The sequence below is a fragment of the Meriones unguiculatus genome, chromosome 5, assembly GCF_030254825.1.
Source record: "Meriones unguiculatus strain TT.TT164.6M chromosome 5, Bangor_MerUng_6.1, whole genome shotgun sequence".
In the NCBI taxonomy this organism is placed as follows: Eukaryota; Metazoa; Chordata; class Mammalia; order Rodentia; family Muridae; genus Meriones; species Meriones unguiculatus.
The window spans coordinates 51,922,436-51,937,907 of record NC_083353.1 but is presented as its reverse complement, the minus strand read 5'-3'; the positions used below and the strand labels follow the sequence as shown (position 1 = coordinate 51,937,907).

Here is a 15,472-nt window from a genome sequence, read left to right as displayed (position 1 = left end):
CACTCATGCATCAGCTCACAACCTCCTGTACCTCCATTCCCAGGGGATCTGATACCCTCTTCTGATATCCGTGGTGCACATACATACACCCAGGCAAACACTCACACATATAACACGAATAAATAGAAAAAAAGAAAAAAAGAGGGTATCAGTGAGAATATGCTATAGTGATAAACATAGGCTGTATTTGCACAGTCCTGTGCAATGGCCAGGAAACTTGCAGTTCCTGGGGACTTCAAAGTGTGTGTGTGTGTGTGTGTGTTGTAACACAGGGAATGAAACCCAGGGCCTCCCCTATACAAAAGAATCACTATTCTACAGAGTTACACCCCACCCCAAAATGCCTAAATGGAAATTAATTGTAATTAATTTAAGTAGACACTTGTGAGCAGTGGTTGCCATGGACACTCCAGCTCTAATGGCCATCTGAATGGCCACATTGTTAATAGAATGTGAAGTCTTCTTGTCTCAGGCTAAATATCCAACAAGGTAGCTTGGTTCACTACTGTTTAACACAACAAAAACATTAAAGGCAAAGAGACAGCTGATGTGCAAAAGGACTAAGGTGAGGGGTCATATGGCTCAGGATGTAAAGGTCTCTGGTGGCTGACTGACACCTTGCTCACTGCCACATGACAGGGCTCTTTGTCTGGAAACTTCCTGGCCTGATTATCAATGGCTTTGGTCCTCTCTTGCTAGGAACGACAGCAGTCGGCACACAAGGCCTGTAGGACCTTTCTGGGGATACTAGCTATAAGTGGCATTCATGTCCTTCCTAGTTTTTCCAGGGTCCTGCCTGATGGGAAGTTTGGGCCACCACTGCCATTGAGTGCCCAGCCTCCCTGACTGATCACAGCAGTATGTCTGTCTCTGAGGCAGACAATCAGTGTAGGAGACACAGAGGTCCTTGTGTTCACAGACAAGCCCTAGGGGAATCAGGAATGCTAAACATGGAGGGCTAGCCTGGGGTGATGTCTTCAGTCCCAGCTCTTGGAAGGCAGAAGCAGGCAGATTTCTGAGTCTGAGACCAGCCTGCCTGACAGAGTGAGCTCCAGGACAGCCAGGGCTACACAGTGAAACCCTGTTTCGAAAAAAACCAAACCAAACCAAACCAAACCAAACCAACTACAAAAACCATGCAGATTTGCCTCTTCAAACAGAGAGATGCATAATAACTGGTTCTCTGCCCAGAAGTCTCAGCAAGGACATGGTTAATAGCCTGGTGACATTTGTGCTATGCTATCTGTGTGGCTGAGACCACACCACACCCTCCTGGAGACCCTTATCATGAACTTGTTTTACCTCAATCTACAGAACCTATCTTTATGGAAGATGTCACATGCAACTTACAAAGAGTTTCAATGTAGTCATGTCTTAAGCTTTAGTGTGCACTCAGTGTTAATTGCCAGGAATTTTTTTTTCCACCAAATTGTGCTGTTCTTAAATATGCCTAAGATAACCTCGAAGTTTGAACCAACACCAGCTACTGAGTCATGGTGAACTGAATTTCCTTCTTGCCTCCCCGGATTGACACTCTGCTAGCTACAGTATTTGAAGAACCCCCCACAAATCAGAGTATTCCATTGCCATGCCCGGTGACCAAGTCAGCAAATCATAGGACCCCAAGCCGTCCAGTGTCTTCCCTGTGTATCTTGGAGAAATGTCACCCCAAGGAATAGGGAATAAGCGTAGATTTAGGAGTCAATGATCTTTCATCTCATACAGAGCACCTGACCTGAGGATAAAATGAACTAAACAGAAAAGAGGCCAAATTGAAGTGTGAGAACCCAGTGATCCAAGGTGGCTTTTGGGTTCAAGCACACCTGGCCCATCCTGCCCCTGTACTTGTCTAGTCAATGACCCCAATCAAAGATGCCTTTTTGGGGTAACACCCTCTTGAGCTGGGCTCTGCCCACAGTTCCTTCATGTTCATTACCCCATCTCTTTGAGATCCTGAAGAGTGAGCACCCCCTTTCAGGAGTCCTGAAATTGGACTGGCCAGCGGGGATCAGGGAGGGCAGCGGAAGCAAGAGTGGAGAGCCTGTGTCAGGGCAGGTGTGTGATGGGAGGGCAGGTGTGGCCAGCCCTCAGCCTTACCATCCCTTTGATGCCCTCCGGAAAGAGGAAACGGTTGTACAGGGTGCTCACGGTGTCATCTGGAAGCACCTCACACTCCCTCTGGAGCAGAAGGTCCCCAGTGTCCAGACCATCATCAGCCCAGAAGATGGTGAAGCCCCCTCTCTTATCTCCGTGAATGAGGGTCCTGAAGGATAGGAGGGAAATGTGTCACAGACCCTGGGAGCTGCCCCTTGGCCTCTGCCACTCACCAGAAGGCCACCTCCTCCCCTAGGAGGGCCGACATCTGATCCTATAGAAAAGGGAAGAAAGGAAACAGTGTTTATGTTCACCCACCATGCCAGCTATATGTTTGAAGTATTCTGCTTCCGGCAGCAGCCCCCATGTCAGGTGGGATGAGTACAAGGAAGCCTGGCTCTCTGCAGCCTCTGAGACATCCTAGAACAACCCCCTGCACCCTGTCCTGCTGCATGTGCTGCACCAACGGAGCTCCTGATCCCACTGCTGCAAAACATGTTCTGTTTTTGTTTTTCGAGGCAGGTTTTCTCTGTGTAGCTCTGGCCGTCCTGGAACTCCCTCTGTAGACCAGACTGACCTCAAACTCAGAGATCCTCATGCCTCTGCCTCCTGAGTGCAGGGATTCAAGGTGTGTGCCACCACCAGGGGCAAGCATGCTGTCTTTATACCCCTGACTGTGCTTCAGGGAGACGCATGGCAGTACAGGACAGGCACCTGTGCAATGCGCTTGACTGCCCCAGAGAGACGTTCCAGGCTGAAGGAGGATGTCACACCAGGCAGATTGGGGGTGGACCTCATCTTACCAGTTGATGGCCGAAGCCCCTCGGTGCCTGGGTAGCAGAGACGGGTGGTAGATAATGGAGCCGTGCTGGGGGCCATTGATGACCTCCATGGGTATGAACTGGCTGCAGAACGGCAGCACGTTGAGCTCTGCACCTAGAGCCTGGTATTTGGCCACCACCTCAGGCAGAGCCTGCCCTCGAGCCCGCCACCGAGGGAACTTGAACACGGGCACACCGTCCTTCTCAGCCTCCAGGCCTGTGGAGAGAACAGGTGGGAGACTCGTCTCTGTGCCATCCACTCACTGGGAGCTGTGCTTACCTGTGGCTACTGGTCTGCTCCCGGTGCCCTTTCCCGTTCCCACTGCCCAGCAAGGCTCTGCTAGGATGTGGGTAGGGCACTACTGGCCAAGCATGAGTGATGGGCAGGAACTTTCCTGCCTGGATGCTGCCTTCTGCTGGGCACTGAGGTCTCCAAGTGCCCTTCTTGTTCAGATCCCACAGGTCCCCAATAACCACGCTCATCACTGGCCTTTCCAGAGGCCCAGCCATGTCCAACACTACATCTTCCTCCTCTCCCTCACTCTCTCTCCTTTTCCTCTCCCTTTCTTCTCTTTCTCTCCCTTTCCACCCTGGATCTCTCTCTTGTCCCACCTTGTCAGCTTTTTCCTTGCCAGGAGGAGGTGGAAAGACTGGAGGGAGGAGGACAAGAAGGGTGTGGAAAGGGTTTGGTCCTTCCTAAGGGGGTCCTGTCCCTTGGCACCCAAGGTTGTCTCATCCCAGCTACAGTAGTTCCTTCCCAGAGCTACTGAGTCCTCGTTTCCAGCCTGCAGACTTGGCCCCAATGTACACGTTCTACTCCTCACACCTGCAGCCTGGAGGCCTAGCCCCAGCCTGTAGGGCCTCTCCTGCCTCCTTACAGGCCCAGTTTCTTACATAGCCCCATAGCCTCTTACCCTCAGCCTGGTTGTAGCAGCTGCCTTTGGAAGGCACAACCCTGACCCTGCAGGGCTCTCTGTCCTTCTGTCCTTCAGTACTTATGAATATCCTTAGCAATTCTCTTGAGAAAACTCCTGTTGTAATGTCTTCCTTTGGCTGGCCTGACCCTTCTGTCTGTCCTCATCTTGACCACCATGTCTGAGGTGAGGGCTAATCTACATAAGTCAAAGTCATCAGGTTTGGAATCAGCAGGGGGCACACTTTGGGTGAGTCTATGAGGGTGTTTCCAAGGTGCTAACTGAAAAGAGGAGAGTCACCAGAATGTGGATAACACCATCCCATGTCCCAGGGTAAACAAAAAAGAAAAAAAAAAAAAAAAAAAAAGAGGAAGCCAGCCGAACACCAGGACAAATCTGTTTTGTAATGTGACAAGCTGTGATGAGAGTAGGTTGAACTATACATCCAAAGCAGCCTCCTTGTGGCCAGTGAGACACTCCTATAGGCCATCCACAGCCAAGGCCAAGCAGTGGTCCCAACCAGGCCTGGGCTGGCACCTGGAGCAGAAATTGTCTGGTCACCGCTAGTGTCTGTTTGCAGAGCTCAGGCTGTGGGGTCATGTATATCATGCTGTGGTCAGTTGCAGGCTGTGGCCTGGCAGGCACCAGCAGTGGTAGTGCAGAGTCCAGCGGTCATTTCAGAGTCCAGGACACTGTCCTGGATTTGGCTGGTCCCACAAAGCTGCCTTCCTACTCTCAGTCTCCTGTGTGCTCTACAGTCTTTCTCCATCAGGCCTGATAAGGGTCTGTTTGTCATACCGAGGCCCCAGCATCCTGGGCACTGAGCTCCTGCTTCCCAAGTGTCTCCTCCCCAAGGAGGTAGCAACATCTGGAAGATGCTAAAAGGGAAACCTCTCAGCTCCACACACTCTGCTGTTTCAGGAACCCTAGGAGGGAGCTGAGTACTCAGAGCTAACAGAGCCCCAGAGATGGTGAGCTGACAATCCCAGGTGACCATCGTAAGGAGCCCTTCAGAGATTAGGTGCTTGGGTCAGAGAAGTTAGGAGCGGTGCACGGGACAAGGTGGGCTTCTCCATGGCCCTTGGTCAGGACACTGATCCCACCCCACAGTCACTTTATTCCAGGTTTAGTCCAGCAGCCACTTGGCATCAGCGTGGATTCAGGGTGGAAGGTGTGTGAGTGCCCTCTGGCAAGGGCTGCACCATGAGCCCCCAGACTTTACCCACTGCCCACTGTAGCACCTCTGTTCCCAGAGGTGGGGTTTTCCCCATGCCCCTCCCTATCCCTGAACTGCTCACTCACCCAGCGGATCTGCTTTCCCATCCTTGTCTGGGATGGTGAATACACCCACCACCTCATGGCCCTCCTTCCTCAGCTGGCAGTAAACCTCCTGGCCAAACAGGCTCTGCCCGATTACCGCAATCTTCATGGCAACAAAAGGGTTGGAAGGCACCTGTTGAAGGAGCAGCCGGAGGGTTAGAAAGGGCTCTTTGGAATCAGGGGAAAGAGCCCAGGTTCCAGCAGGTGCTTTCCCTGCCTTGGTCATCTTTGGGGCTCCACAAACAGGAGGCTGTTTTGGGAAGATGGCCACTTTGCAAGGTGGCCAGGGGACACGGGTAATCCTGACATCTGTGAATGTGAAGACTCTGGCCACAGCTGGTGGGTCAAACAGTGACTGTAGTTTTAGTGGGTCCCTTCATCAATCCCTGCAAATTGTCACAAACCTGCTGCAAGTCCTCAGAGCTATTTTGGAACACAGCCTGGAACTGACCAGTTCTGTGACCTGGGTCACCGCCCGTTAAGCCTCTGTTCCCTCGGTGTTAATGAGAAAGCTACCACACTTCTCTTGAGGCTATGCCAGGCTTATTACACCAGGCCCAAAAGCCACAAGAGGGACAAAAACAAGCTTTGCTTAACATCAGGCTCACAGCACAGAGGGACTCGGGGGTGGGGGCGGTACCAAAGGGAAAGGCTGAGGAGAGGGCGGAGGAAACGAAGCAGAACTCAGTGAGTGTGATGGCTCCTAAGTTCACTACCTTCCCGTAAATCCTGAGTTCTCACTGGTATCCTTCCTTAAATTGTCCTTTTACCACATATGCCTGGTTTAAGGGAAAAAAACAAAAAAACAAAACAACAACAACAAAAAAACCCTGTAAGCTTCACCAGCTCAGAAGTGCAGAAACCTCAGTGTGAAGCAGCCTCATGAATTTCACACATTTGCTTCACACATGTGCTTTCCATGGCATGCTGCTGCAAGGAACACCCTGAAATGCCTGTTGGTCACCAAGCACCCAGAGCTCACACAGCACAGAGCAGGGATGCCTGTCTGCTTGGCCAACTTCACATACGAGCCTTTCAGACCCAAACCCATGTCTGCTTCCCTCCCCATCTCACTAGCCTGTGGGAGTGTGAACGTTCAGGGGTCAGTGTGTGAACATGTCATAGGAGGCCGTGCTGGCTCAAACGTTGCACAATCTTCACAAAAATCAAGTCCAAATGGATCATAGACCTGAGGTTAAAAGCCTCTCAGAGATAATAAGAGAAACATGGACAGCCTTGAATTCATCAACATTCATCAACAGCTTTCAAAGCACAGCACCAGAGAGCTCGTGAAAAAGAGAATTAAGTCTTACTTCATTCAGTTAAATATTTCTACTTCTAAAAGACTCCATCAAGAAAATAAAATAAGAATCCATAAACTTGGAAACCTGAGAAAGAACAGCAGACCCTCAAAACTCAAACAGAAGGAAAACAATTCAAACAGAAGCTAATGAAGATCTAAGCCATCAAACTGCAGAGCCTGTGGAGGCCAGAAGGCGGCACCAGATCTCCCTGGGGCTAGAGACATAGGAGGTTGTGAGCTGCCTGGCTTGGGCGCTGGGAACAGAATTCAGGTCCTCTGCAAGAGCAGCAAGTGCTCTCCAGTTCCCAAAAGCGTTCCTGTTCTAATGCAAAGATCACTTTAACTACAGGTTCCAGAACCCACTCTGTGCCAGCTACTTTTATAGCAACTTGACACAAGCTAGAGTACTGAAGAGGGGGGAACCTCAACTGAGAAAATGCCTCCAAACGGTCAGGCTGTAGGCAAGCCTAAGTGGCATTTTCTTAATTAGTGATTGAGCAGGCCATGTGGAGCAAGCCAGTAAGCGGCACCCCTGTATGACCTCTGCACCAGCCCCTGCCTCTGGGTTTCTGCCCTCTTTGAGTTCTTAACTTCCTTTGATGAAGAACAGTAAAGATGAAGCATACGCCAAATAAACCCTTTCCTCCTGGAGTTGCTGTTGGTCATGGTGTTTCATCACAAGGATAAAAACCCTATGTAGAGTTTGGTATTTCTTCAAATGGACAGAAAACTAACGTCCACATAAAGCCCCACATGCAAATGTTGACAGCAGCATTACTTAGCGCTGATCAAACCTGGAAACAACTACGACACCGTTAGAGTGAACAGGAAAAAAAAAAAAAGATCCTGTGTGATGGGGTTCAGATATAACCCAGAACCGAGAGAACGTGTGCTTGGAAGTTGTGAAAAGATGCTCAAGACACCTAAGTGCAAACTGCTGAGTGAAAGAAGCTAATCTGCAAAGGAGCCAGCCATCCACTCTGATCACAATTGCACAGCACTCTGAAAAATCAAACCGGGGTACCAGAGACAGTGACAAAAAAGATGAGTGGTTGCCAGGGCTGAGGAGAGGATGGTGGGGTGGAGAACATTCGTGGGATCTAAGACTGCAAGGGTGTATACACGTCCTTACACACCTCAAACCTGAAGAACACACAAACACCATACGACAGCCTCTGCTGATTTGCTGGCATCGGCTCCCACAGCATGGTAAATGTTTAACAAGGGAAGGCATGGGTAGAGTGAACATATGGGGACCCAGCTTTGCCCTCAGTTTTTCCATAAACCTAAAACAAATTCTGAAAGTTGATTATTAATTAAAGGGAACAAAATATAGCTCTCCAGCCTACATTTTGCTCAAAAAAGGTAAGGTAGCACAGCTCTTGGGAGGTGGAAGCAGGAAGATGGGAGTTCAAGGTCATCCTCAGCTACTAGAGAATTTGGGGTCAACCTGGGCTACATGAGACCCTGTCTCAAAAATGAAAGAGGAAGAGAAGAAGGAAAAGGAGGAGTTGAAGAGAGGGGAGAAGAGGGAGAGTGAAGGACTGTGTTAAGGGCTGTACAGGTCTGGCTCTAAGAGTGGAAATGCAAACTGAACATGATGAATGTCACAGATAAAGCAATTTCTAAAAGGAAGAACTTACATCCAACAGACAAAACCATGTTCAAATCACAGCCAATGGGAAAAACAAAGAGTCGAACACGGCATATATATCCGCCCGTAATATTGACAGGCAGTGAAAATAATACGAATACGCTGTGCCGGCGAGGCTATGGGAAAACAGTAAGTGTGTGCAAATTCTCTCATGTGTGCAGGGAACTTGGAAAATAGCTCCTGAGTTGGTTATCTCCCTTATAAACCATGGGAGGGCCACAGGACAGCAGGTGGGTTTCACGCTGCTGTAGTTCGTAGGCCGTGCTATTAGGATGTAGCAAACTGTTGCTGGCTGGGAATATGTGAGCCAAAATGTTCCAGCAGATAACAGCTCCCTGCCGTTTCCCAAAGCAGTAATGTGTGTCAGTGTGTGGGGGTGTCTGTGGTTTGGTGTGTGTGTCCCCTTTCAAGGGAGTTTCAGCGCACAGTCCAGGCTGCCCTTCCTTTCCCATCCTTTCACCTCAGCCTCTTGAGTGCTGAGATTTCAGATCTGGAGTACTACCACACCTGCCTCCTTCCCCTGTGAACATCTATTATACAGAAAGACTAAAGGAGTGAAATACAAGCAAACAAAAGCAAAACCTAACTCCACTTCTGGCTGCAGAGGGCCAGTCAGGGTAGCTGCGGATCAGCCATCACTACAGTCCAGGGACGAGAAGGTAGGAAGAGGAAGGAAAATGAAGCCAGAACCCTCACTTAAAGTTTGCCTTTGGCCATACAGATACTGGGGGAGGGGCCTGAGGGCATCCTGAGCCCCAAGGATAGGGAGTGCAGCCTCGCAGATGGGTCTTCTTGTGAAGGGGATACCCCCAGGGGCTAGTGTGGCCTTGGAACTTCAGGGTCTAGGGACTCTGGAGAGCTCCTGCCCTGCGGTGCCCTCTTCCAGGCCTGGGTCAGGTCAGCAGAGCAGAAGTAGGAGTCCTCTGTTCTATAGCTGTCGGTGTCTCAGGCTGGGAGCAGACCTGGTGGCGGTCATAACCATGACCGCCCACGCCATGAACCATCCCACGGCCAGGCTTTCTGCTAGGATACACAGGACCCCTTTCCACAACTGTGCAAGGCTGGCCTTCTCATGTGATAGCCTCTTTGCCTGGACTCCAGGCAGGGAATGGATATGTCCCTGAGAGCGTCAAGATCAGTCGGACGCTTCCATGATCTTGGGTGTGGCTACAGGGCAAAGTAGAGTAACTTATCTCTCAAGCCTGAAGACTTCAGCTAGTCCTAAGTAAACTGTCACCGCAAGCGCCTCTGTTAAATTTGACCCTGCTCTCTCCTGGGCATGGAGAACTTATCAAGACAGAGGACAGTGCCAACACTCAGCAGCAGCTTCCTAGGATCAGAATTCTCCAGGAACCTCAGGAGAGGTGCACTGTTAGCTGCAGTACCTCCATATTTTACAGACCAGAAGCCAAGAGTCAGCTGCGCTTAAGAAACTTCCCAGGGCATGAGTCTGGCATGGTGATACATGCCTTTAATTCCAGCACTTTTGAGAGAACCGGCAGACGGATCTCTGAGTTCAAGGCCAGCCTGATCTACAGAGCTAGGTCCAGGACAGCCAGGGCTACTCACGGACCCCCTTCCCCCCCTCCCCAAAAAAAGAAGGGCAGGAGCTGTTTTTTCAGAGCAGGAGCTATGGTTCCAAGGTTCAGCGCCTCCCTGCAGCAGAGCGGCTCTGGGTGCCTTGCTCAGGAACAACAACAAAAACAAAAGAAACTTACCCAAGGTCAAAGAGGGGGAGTAAGGAGAACAGGGTCACCAGCCCAGAGCCCTGGGCTTGCAACTCAGAAGTACCTGCTAGCTGCGAAGGTCTGTCCGCACCAGGGCAAGTGAGCTCCCACACCCCTTCACAAGCTCTTGTCTTGTGCGGGGGCGGGTTGGGGTCAGAGCTCCTCCTCCACACAAAGCGGAGGGGCGGACACGAGGAGCACGCCCAGCCCGAATCCTTCCAATCGCAGGAGGCCCTCAGGCCAGGCCCCCAGATACGACCAATCGGGGGATCCTCTCCTAGTCCTGTGAATGGGGTGAGGGCTCTGGAAAGTGGACTAGCAGAACCCAGCACAGGCCATCCATTCACAAGTACCTTGCTCCCCAGAGGGCCCCAGCTTTCCCTTCTGCAAAACGGGCCGCCGTCGTCTACAAAGCACCTTGAAGCCACAGGCCAGTCCTCAAAAAGCTGAGTATCTCTCGCTGGGTTGGAGACCTACCTGTACCCCATTCCAGCTTCCAGGCCCAGCATCCCTGGAGCCCAGCTGGTCACCCACCGTCCAGAGCCAGCTGCTGACTCACCTGACCGGACCGCGCAATGGGACGGCAGTGAGCTTCTCAGACTGAAGATGGCATAAATCCAACAGCGAAGAGGAGAGGAGGCGGGATCTGCCTTCTAGTCTTGCACAGTTAAGACCTAACCTGCTGGAGGCGGGACCCATGGGAGGGGAGTGGGAGGGCTAGCCCCGCTATGTGGCCTGGTCCCTGCATTCGTGGTGGCACAGGGCACCCACAAAGCACTCCTAGCACGTTAAAAAGGCTTTGCATTACCTGGGTCATTTCCCGCACCCAAGAGTGATAAGCGAGGAGAACTTCTGTGCTGTGGACTGAGGCAAATAAGATCACCCACCGGCTATGGACCCGGGGCTGTGTTCTGGTGGGCCTGAGCTTCCAAACTCATGCCCTTCCCACTTCTTCACAGACTCTGGTTTTCTTTCCTCCTCCTTCTTCTTTTTTAAATTTTTAAAATATAATTTATTTAATTTTATGTGCGTTAGGGTGAAGGTGTCAAACCCCTTGGAATTAGCATTACAGACAGTTGTAAGCTCCCATATGGGTATTGGGAATTGAACCCAGGTCCTTTGGAAGGACAGACAGTGCTCTTAACCACTGAGCCATCTCTCCAGCCCTGACTCTGGTTTTCTTCTCAGATGTTCCCCTCTCTGCCCGCCCTTCCACCTTGTCTGGGTGCCACAGACCCTCCCTAGGCAGGGTCATGGTCCTTCCGGTAGAGGTAAGTCAGAAGAGAATACAGGCTCCAGTAACCTGTCCATCACTTTCAGACCAAAGCTCTGTCCTGCAGGCTCCCTTCCGGAGCACCCCCCACCCCCGTCCCACCAGCCCTACCACAAAAAAACCACTTCTGGTGGCCCTTTCCTACCCCTTCAGTCTGCCGGGCTGGCTCTAACCACAACCTTTGCATGGACTCTGCCCTCCGGTTGTGATAGCAGGCACCTCTGTCTCTACCAGCCTACCAACGGTTCTAGGCACTCAGCCCAAACATGCTGTATCCCTTCACACAACCTAAGAGCCTTCTAGGTTCCTCCATGCCCTGCCACCCCCAGTTATTGCCCACAGAGAAACTAACCATACCCACAGCACCCCCTGCCCCCTCCCCTACCATGTAAGCTCTCTGTGGGCAGGAAATGCAAGAGTGGTCTTTACTGTTTCATTCCCAAGGCACAGAGAAGCTGCTCAACAAATGTTTGTTGAGTGATTCAGTGCATGTATTTTTCCTTTGTGCCGGCACAGGCAGGATTATGGTGGTTCCTAGCTGAGGCCTTTCGGCCTTGTTCTCCAGGCCTCTACTGTCCTGCCCATACACCAACCTTCAGGAATTGTGGACTTCTGCATGCTATTTACTATCCCCAGGAGTTAGGATGTTCCCAGTAACACACATCTTCAGGGAAGCTGTCCCTAACTGCTGCCCCTGGGGAGGGCTCTCTAATTTTCCTTTATGACCCTCCAATTGCAGTTTGATCAATCTTAGGCCACCCACAGGAGTGTGAGATGATGCTGGCCTCGCAATTTTCCAACACTGAGCCGTGTGTGTGCCAGCAGAAGGGGTAAAAATCGCAGGTTACGTGATTAAAATTCAGGGTCTTGGCGTGCTCCTTGCTTTGGTGCTGAAATGGAGTTGACAGAAGGGTAGGTGATGGAATCTCCCCCAAAGAGCAGCCTGGAGGCTGACTGTCCCTCGGAGGCATCAGAAAATCTGAAGGGATCCATTCTATAATGAGGGGACATAAGCAGAATTCCCTGTAGTAATAGGGAGACCTCTATGTTAGTCTCATTTACAAAAAAGAAAAGAAAATGCCCAACAAAAGGAAGGAAGGGCTGTCGGTGCTCATGGTTTGAGGGTGTGGTCCATGGTGGTGAAGGCATGGTGGCAGAGAGTGAGGCAGCTCTGGTCACTTCACATCTGAGATCAGGAAGTAGAGACTGATGAATTCTGTGTTCAGCTCCCTCTCTCTTTTTTATGCAATACTGAACCTCAGCCCACACACTTAAGGTGGGTTTTCAGTTAACTTGAATCTATACATTCCTTCGCAGTTGCGCCCAGAGATTTGTTTCCATGGAGACCTGACATCCCATAAGACAATCGAGATCACGAGATCAGCTGCTACAATGAAGTTCAGACAAGACATACCTTCTCTCACGTTGGAGAGAAGGGACAAGGAGGATGCGCAGGATTAGCAAGAGCACCGAATGAAGACGGCACTGACTCCCCAAATTCAACTGGCAGAAAGCATGAGGCCGTATCATCTCATACTCCTGTGGGTGGCCTAAGATTGCTCAAACTGCAATTGGAAGGTCAAGAAAAACAGTTAGAGGCCCCTCCCCAGGGGCTGCAGTAGGGACAGCTTCCCTGAAGATGTGTGTCAATGGGAGCATCCTAACTCCTGGGGACGGTAAAGAGCATGCAGAAGTCCACGATTCCTGAAGGCTGTAGTGCAGACCTAGGCTACTTTTCCTGAAGGACAACCGAGAGGAGCTCAAAAGGCAGAAGAGTATGGGACTCACCATCTCCTTCACCTTTTACTTTGAACAGCAAAGTGCTTGCCCTAGGCTTGTCCCCATGCTAGGATACCTGGCCCCAGGCGCCACACTTGAAGGACTGCAACAAGATGCCAGGCTGCATCTGAGCCCTGAGTAGATGCAGGTTTTGGATGTGAGTGGATTTGGCTCTTGCTCTTGCCTTTGAGGTCCTCTCTGTCATTTCTTCTGGAGGGCAGTCCTGGACTGCAACTGCAAACTGCAGTTGATGGGTTCAGGAGGAAGTGAGGAGGGGTGAATGTTTGTTTTCTGAGTGAATGTTTGCCGTGCTGGCTTTAAATTGGGCATCTTCCTGTTTCTGCCTCCCAAGTGTGGGATTATGGTTCCCTTCATAGTGCCCAGATCGGTGAGTTGGTTCTGCATGTGGGGGAAATGTAAATGACTGTGGCTGGCACACAGGCCATGGCAGTTTTAAAAACTCCTTCCTTAGGGCCTGTGGAGTCTCATTTCTTCCTGTATGGGCTGGATATACGGACTTGTTTCAAACAAATGAAAACTGGCGGAATCATATTGTGTGGATTCTGGATCCATGCCTTCACAGGCAAACAGAGAAACAGATTTGAGATCAGAGAGTGGAAGAGCCAGCCTGTGTCCCATGCCTATGTGGTACTCATGGAATGACCACCCCACTCCACCATGCCAGCAGTACCCAGCAGTTGCATGAGTGTGGCATGTGTGCCCTAGCACAAACCACACTCTAGTGTCATAGTTCCCATGCTTTTTTTTTTTTTTTTTTTTTTTTTTTTTTTTTTTTTATCTTTCTACGGGAGCAGGGATGCACTATTTTGTCTTAAAGCCACCATCTCTACTAAGGATGCTGAAGAGGCCTTCCCGGGGGTGTGGGTGGGCAGTTACTGCCAGGATAACTGTTGGCTCTCTCTGTAGGGCCTTGTGACTAGGTTCCCAGGAAGAATGGCATGTACTGGCCATTCTCTAGGCTGTGGGTAAAGAGATGGAGTAAACGAAGGGATAGAGGATGGAGGGGAACGGAAGTTGGGGGGGAGGGCTACTGCTTACTCCTGAGGTGTTTGGAGGGGCTGTCTGGCTCAGAGGCACAGCACAGGTGAGCAGATGGCCAGAACACCTTTTCTCTCTGTTGTATAAGCATGATTCAGCTGGCTCTGGTACAAGGAAACATTAACCTAGCCAGAACTGTGGCCTTGGGAAGTCAAGGTGAGCAGGGTAAGTGACCCACACTTTGTTTTCTTTTATGGATACAGGGTATGCCCTGGACCTTGACACAGATCTCTTAGCTCAGCTTCCTGAAGATGGGATTGCAGCTACAAAAGTTCTTTTGGGGGCAGAGTTTTCCTCTCTTGGGTCCTCCTATTCAGATGCCCACATCCCACCTTGCAAGACACACCTGACACTCTTGGGACTTTTTCCCTGGAAGCCACAGTGGTCCACTGTATTTCCCCCTGGAAGAGCCCAGAATGTACTTTTGACATTGAAGGTAAAAGGAAGTGTCAGTGTCAGCCCCCACTGTAGCTCCACCTTGAACCAGAACCCATGGGACCTGAAAACACATCTTCGCTCTTTCAGAAGAGATGAGGTGTGTTCAGGAAGTTCAAGGCCCTTCTCACACCATACCTCTGCAGCCTTGGGCGGAGCCTGAGGCCCACTTCAGGCCAAACGCTGACATCCCAATACCTAAGCGAGCAGGAGGCCTACAGACCGACCTTCATGAGCTGACACACAGAGAGAGGTAGTGCGGCTTCCCCAACCCAGGGGAAAGATGATAAGGAGTAAACAGCAGGGGTCAAAGGAGAGAGGATTGCTAAGAAAGAGGCTTGCTTCACAGGTTTGGCAAGGCTGCAATAAACAGGACTAGGAAGAAACAAGGACATCCCAGCCAGGGGAACAGAGAGAAGGGTTCAGAGCCTGTGCAGGGAGGGGCGGGTCAGCTGGGAGTGATGGAGCCCAGCTCAGCAGGCAGCAGTGGAGGAGCTGGAAAGGTTGGGGGTCACCAGCAGTGGTGTCACTGGACACTGTGTCCCTGTGGTAACCAGACCTTACGATTTTGCAAAGCCTCTGGGTAACTGGCATTAGATTCTCAATTGCCTTTTCTTTTTTTATAAAAAAAATTTTTTTAAGGGATATAATTGAGATTTTTAAAAGGAAGAAAATCAGACCAGTGATGATATGGATGAGTCTTGAGTTTGTTGTACTGAATGAGGTTAAGTCATACTACCTGAAATACCCTGAATAAGCCAGAATCAAAAGGACCCAATGATTCCACATAAGCCGGGTCCCTTAGGCAATCAGAGTCTTGGGAAGGGAGTGTGATGAGAGCTGGGACCGGGGAGTCTTGGGGGCTGGTGTTTAAAGTACATGGTTTTATTTGGAAAACTGAAAAGCCCTGTTGACAGGTCAGGCAGGATGGTGGGGCTAGGATGGTGGGGCTAGGATGGTGGAGGGCGAGTGATGAAATGATGGGGGTGAGGCAGGGACTGCTCCATAACAGTGAACTCAGCAAATGTGGCAGAACTGGAGGCTTGGAAATGGCTAATGTGGCAGAGGCAGGAGGATTAAGATTTCAATGTCA

At 50.7% G+C, this 15,472-nt stretch overlaps 1 protein-coding gene and 1 long non-coding RNA gene across 6 annotated transcripts in view; one reads left to right on the top strand and one right to left on the bottom strand.

Annotated features, from left to right (window-relative positions):
* The window catches only part of Aldh1l1 (aldehyde dehydrogenase 1 family member L1), a 48,645-nt gene extending 38,234 nt beyond the window's left edge, over window positions 1–10,411 (bottom strand). The window contains exons 1-4 of one of the 4 annotated variants that reach the window (XM_021639288.2): window positions 10,393–10,411; window positions 5,132–5,282; window positions 2,898–3,132; window positions 2,098–2,263 (exon numbers count right to left, since the gene is read on the bottom strand). In XM_021639288.2, the coding sequence (XP_021494963.1) occupies window positions 2,098–2,263; window positions 2,898–3,132; window positions 5,132–5,258 (528 nt within the window). In that variant the 5' untranslated portion in view covers window positions 5,259–5,282; window positions 10,393–10,411. Of the gene's footprint in view, window positions 1–2,097; window positions 2,264–2,897; window positions 3,133–5,131; window positions 5,283–9,824; window positions 10,013–10,392 lie in introns of those variants that run through there. The other 3 variants (XM_021639287.2, XM_021639286.2, XM_060383746.1) reach the window with 3 other exon arrangements.
* Window positions 10,358–13,435, top strand: LOC132654232 (uncharacterized). Of its 2 annotated transcripts, XR_009591882.1 has the most exons (3): window positions 10,361–10,499; window positions 11,022–11,104; window positions 12,424–13,435. It is a non-coding gene; the product is annotated as an uncharacterized LOC132654232 (long non-coding RNA). The 2 variants fall into 2 exon arrangements; XR_009591883.1 differs by lacking the exon at window positions 11,022–11,104 and having other exon boundaries at window positions 10,358–10,499.
* The last annotated feature ends 2,037 nt before the right edge of the window (window positions 13,436–15,472 follow it).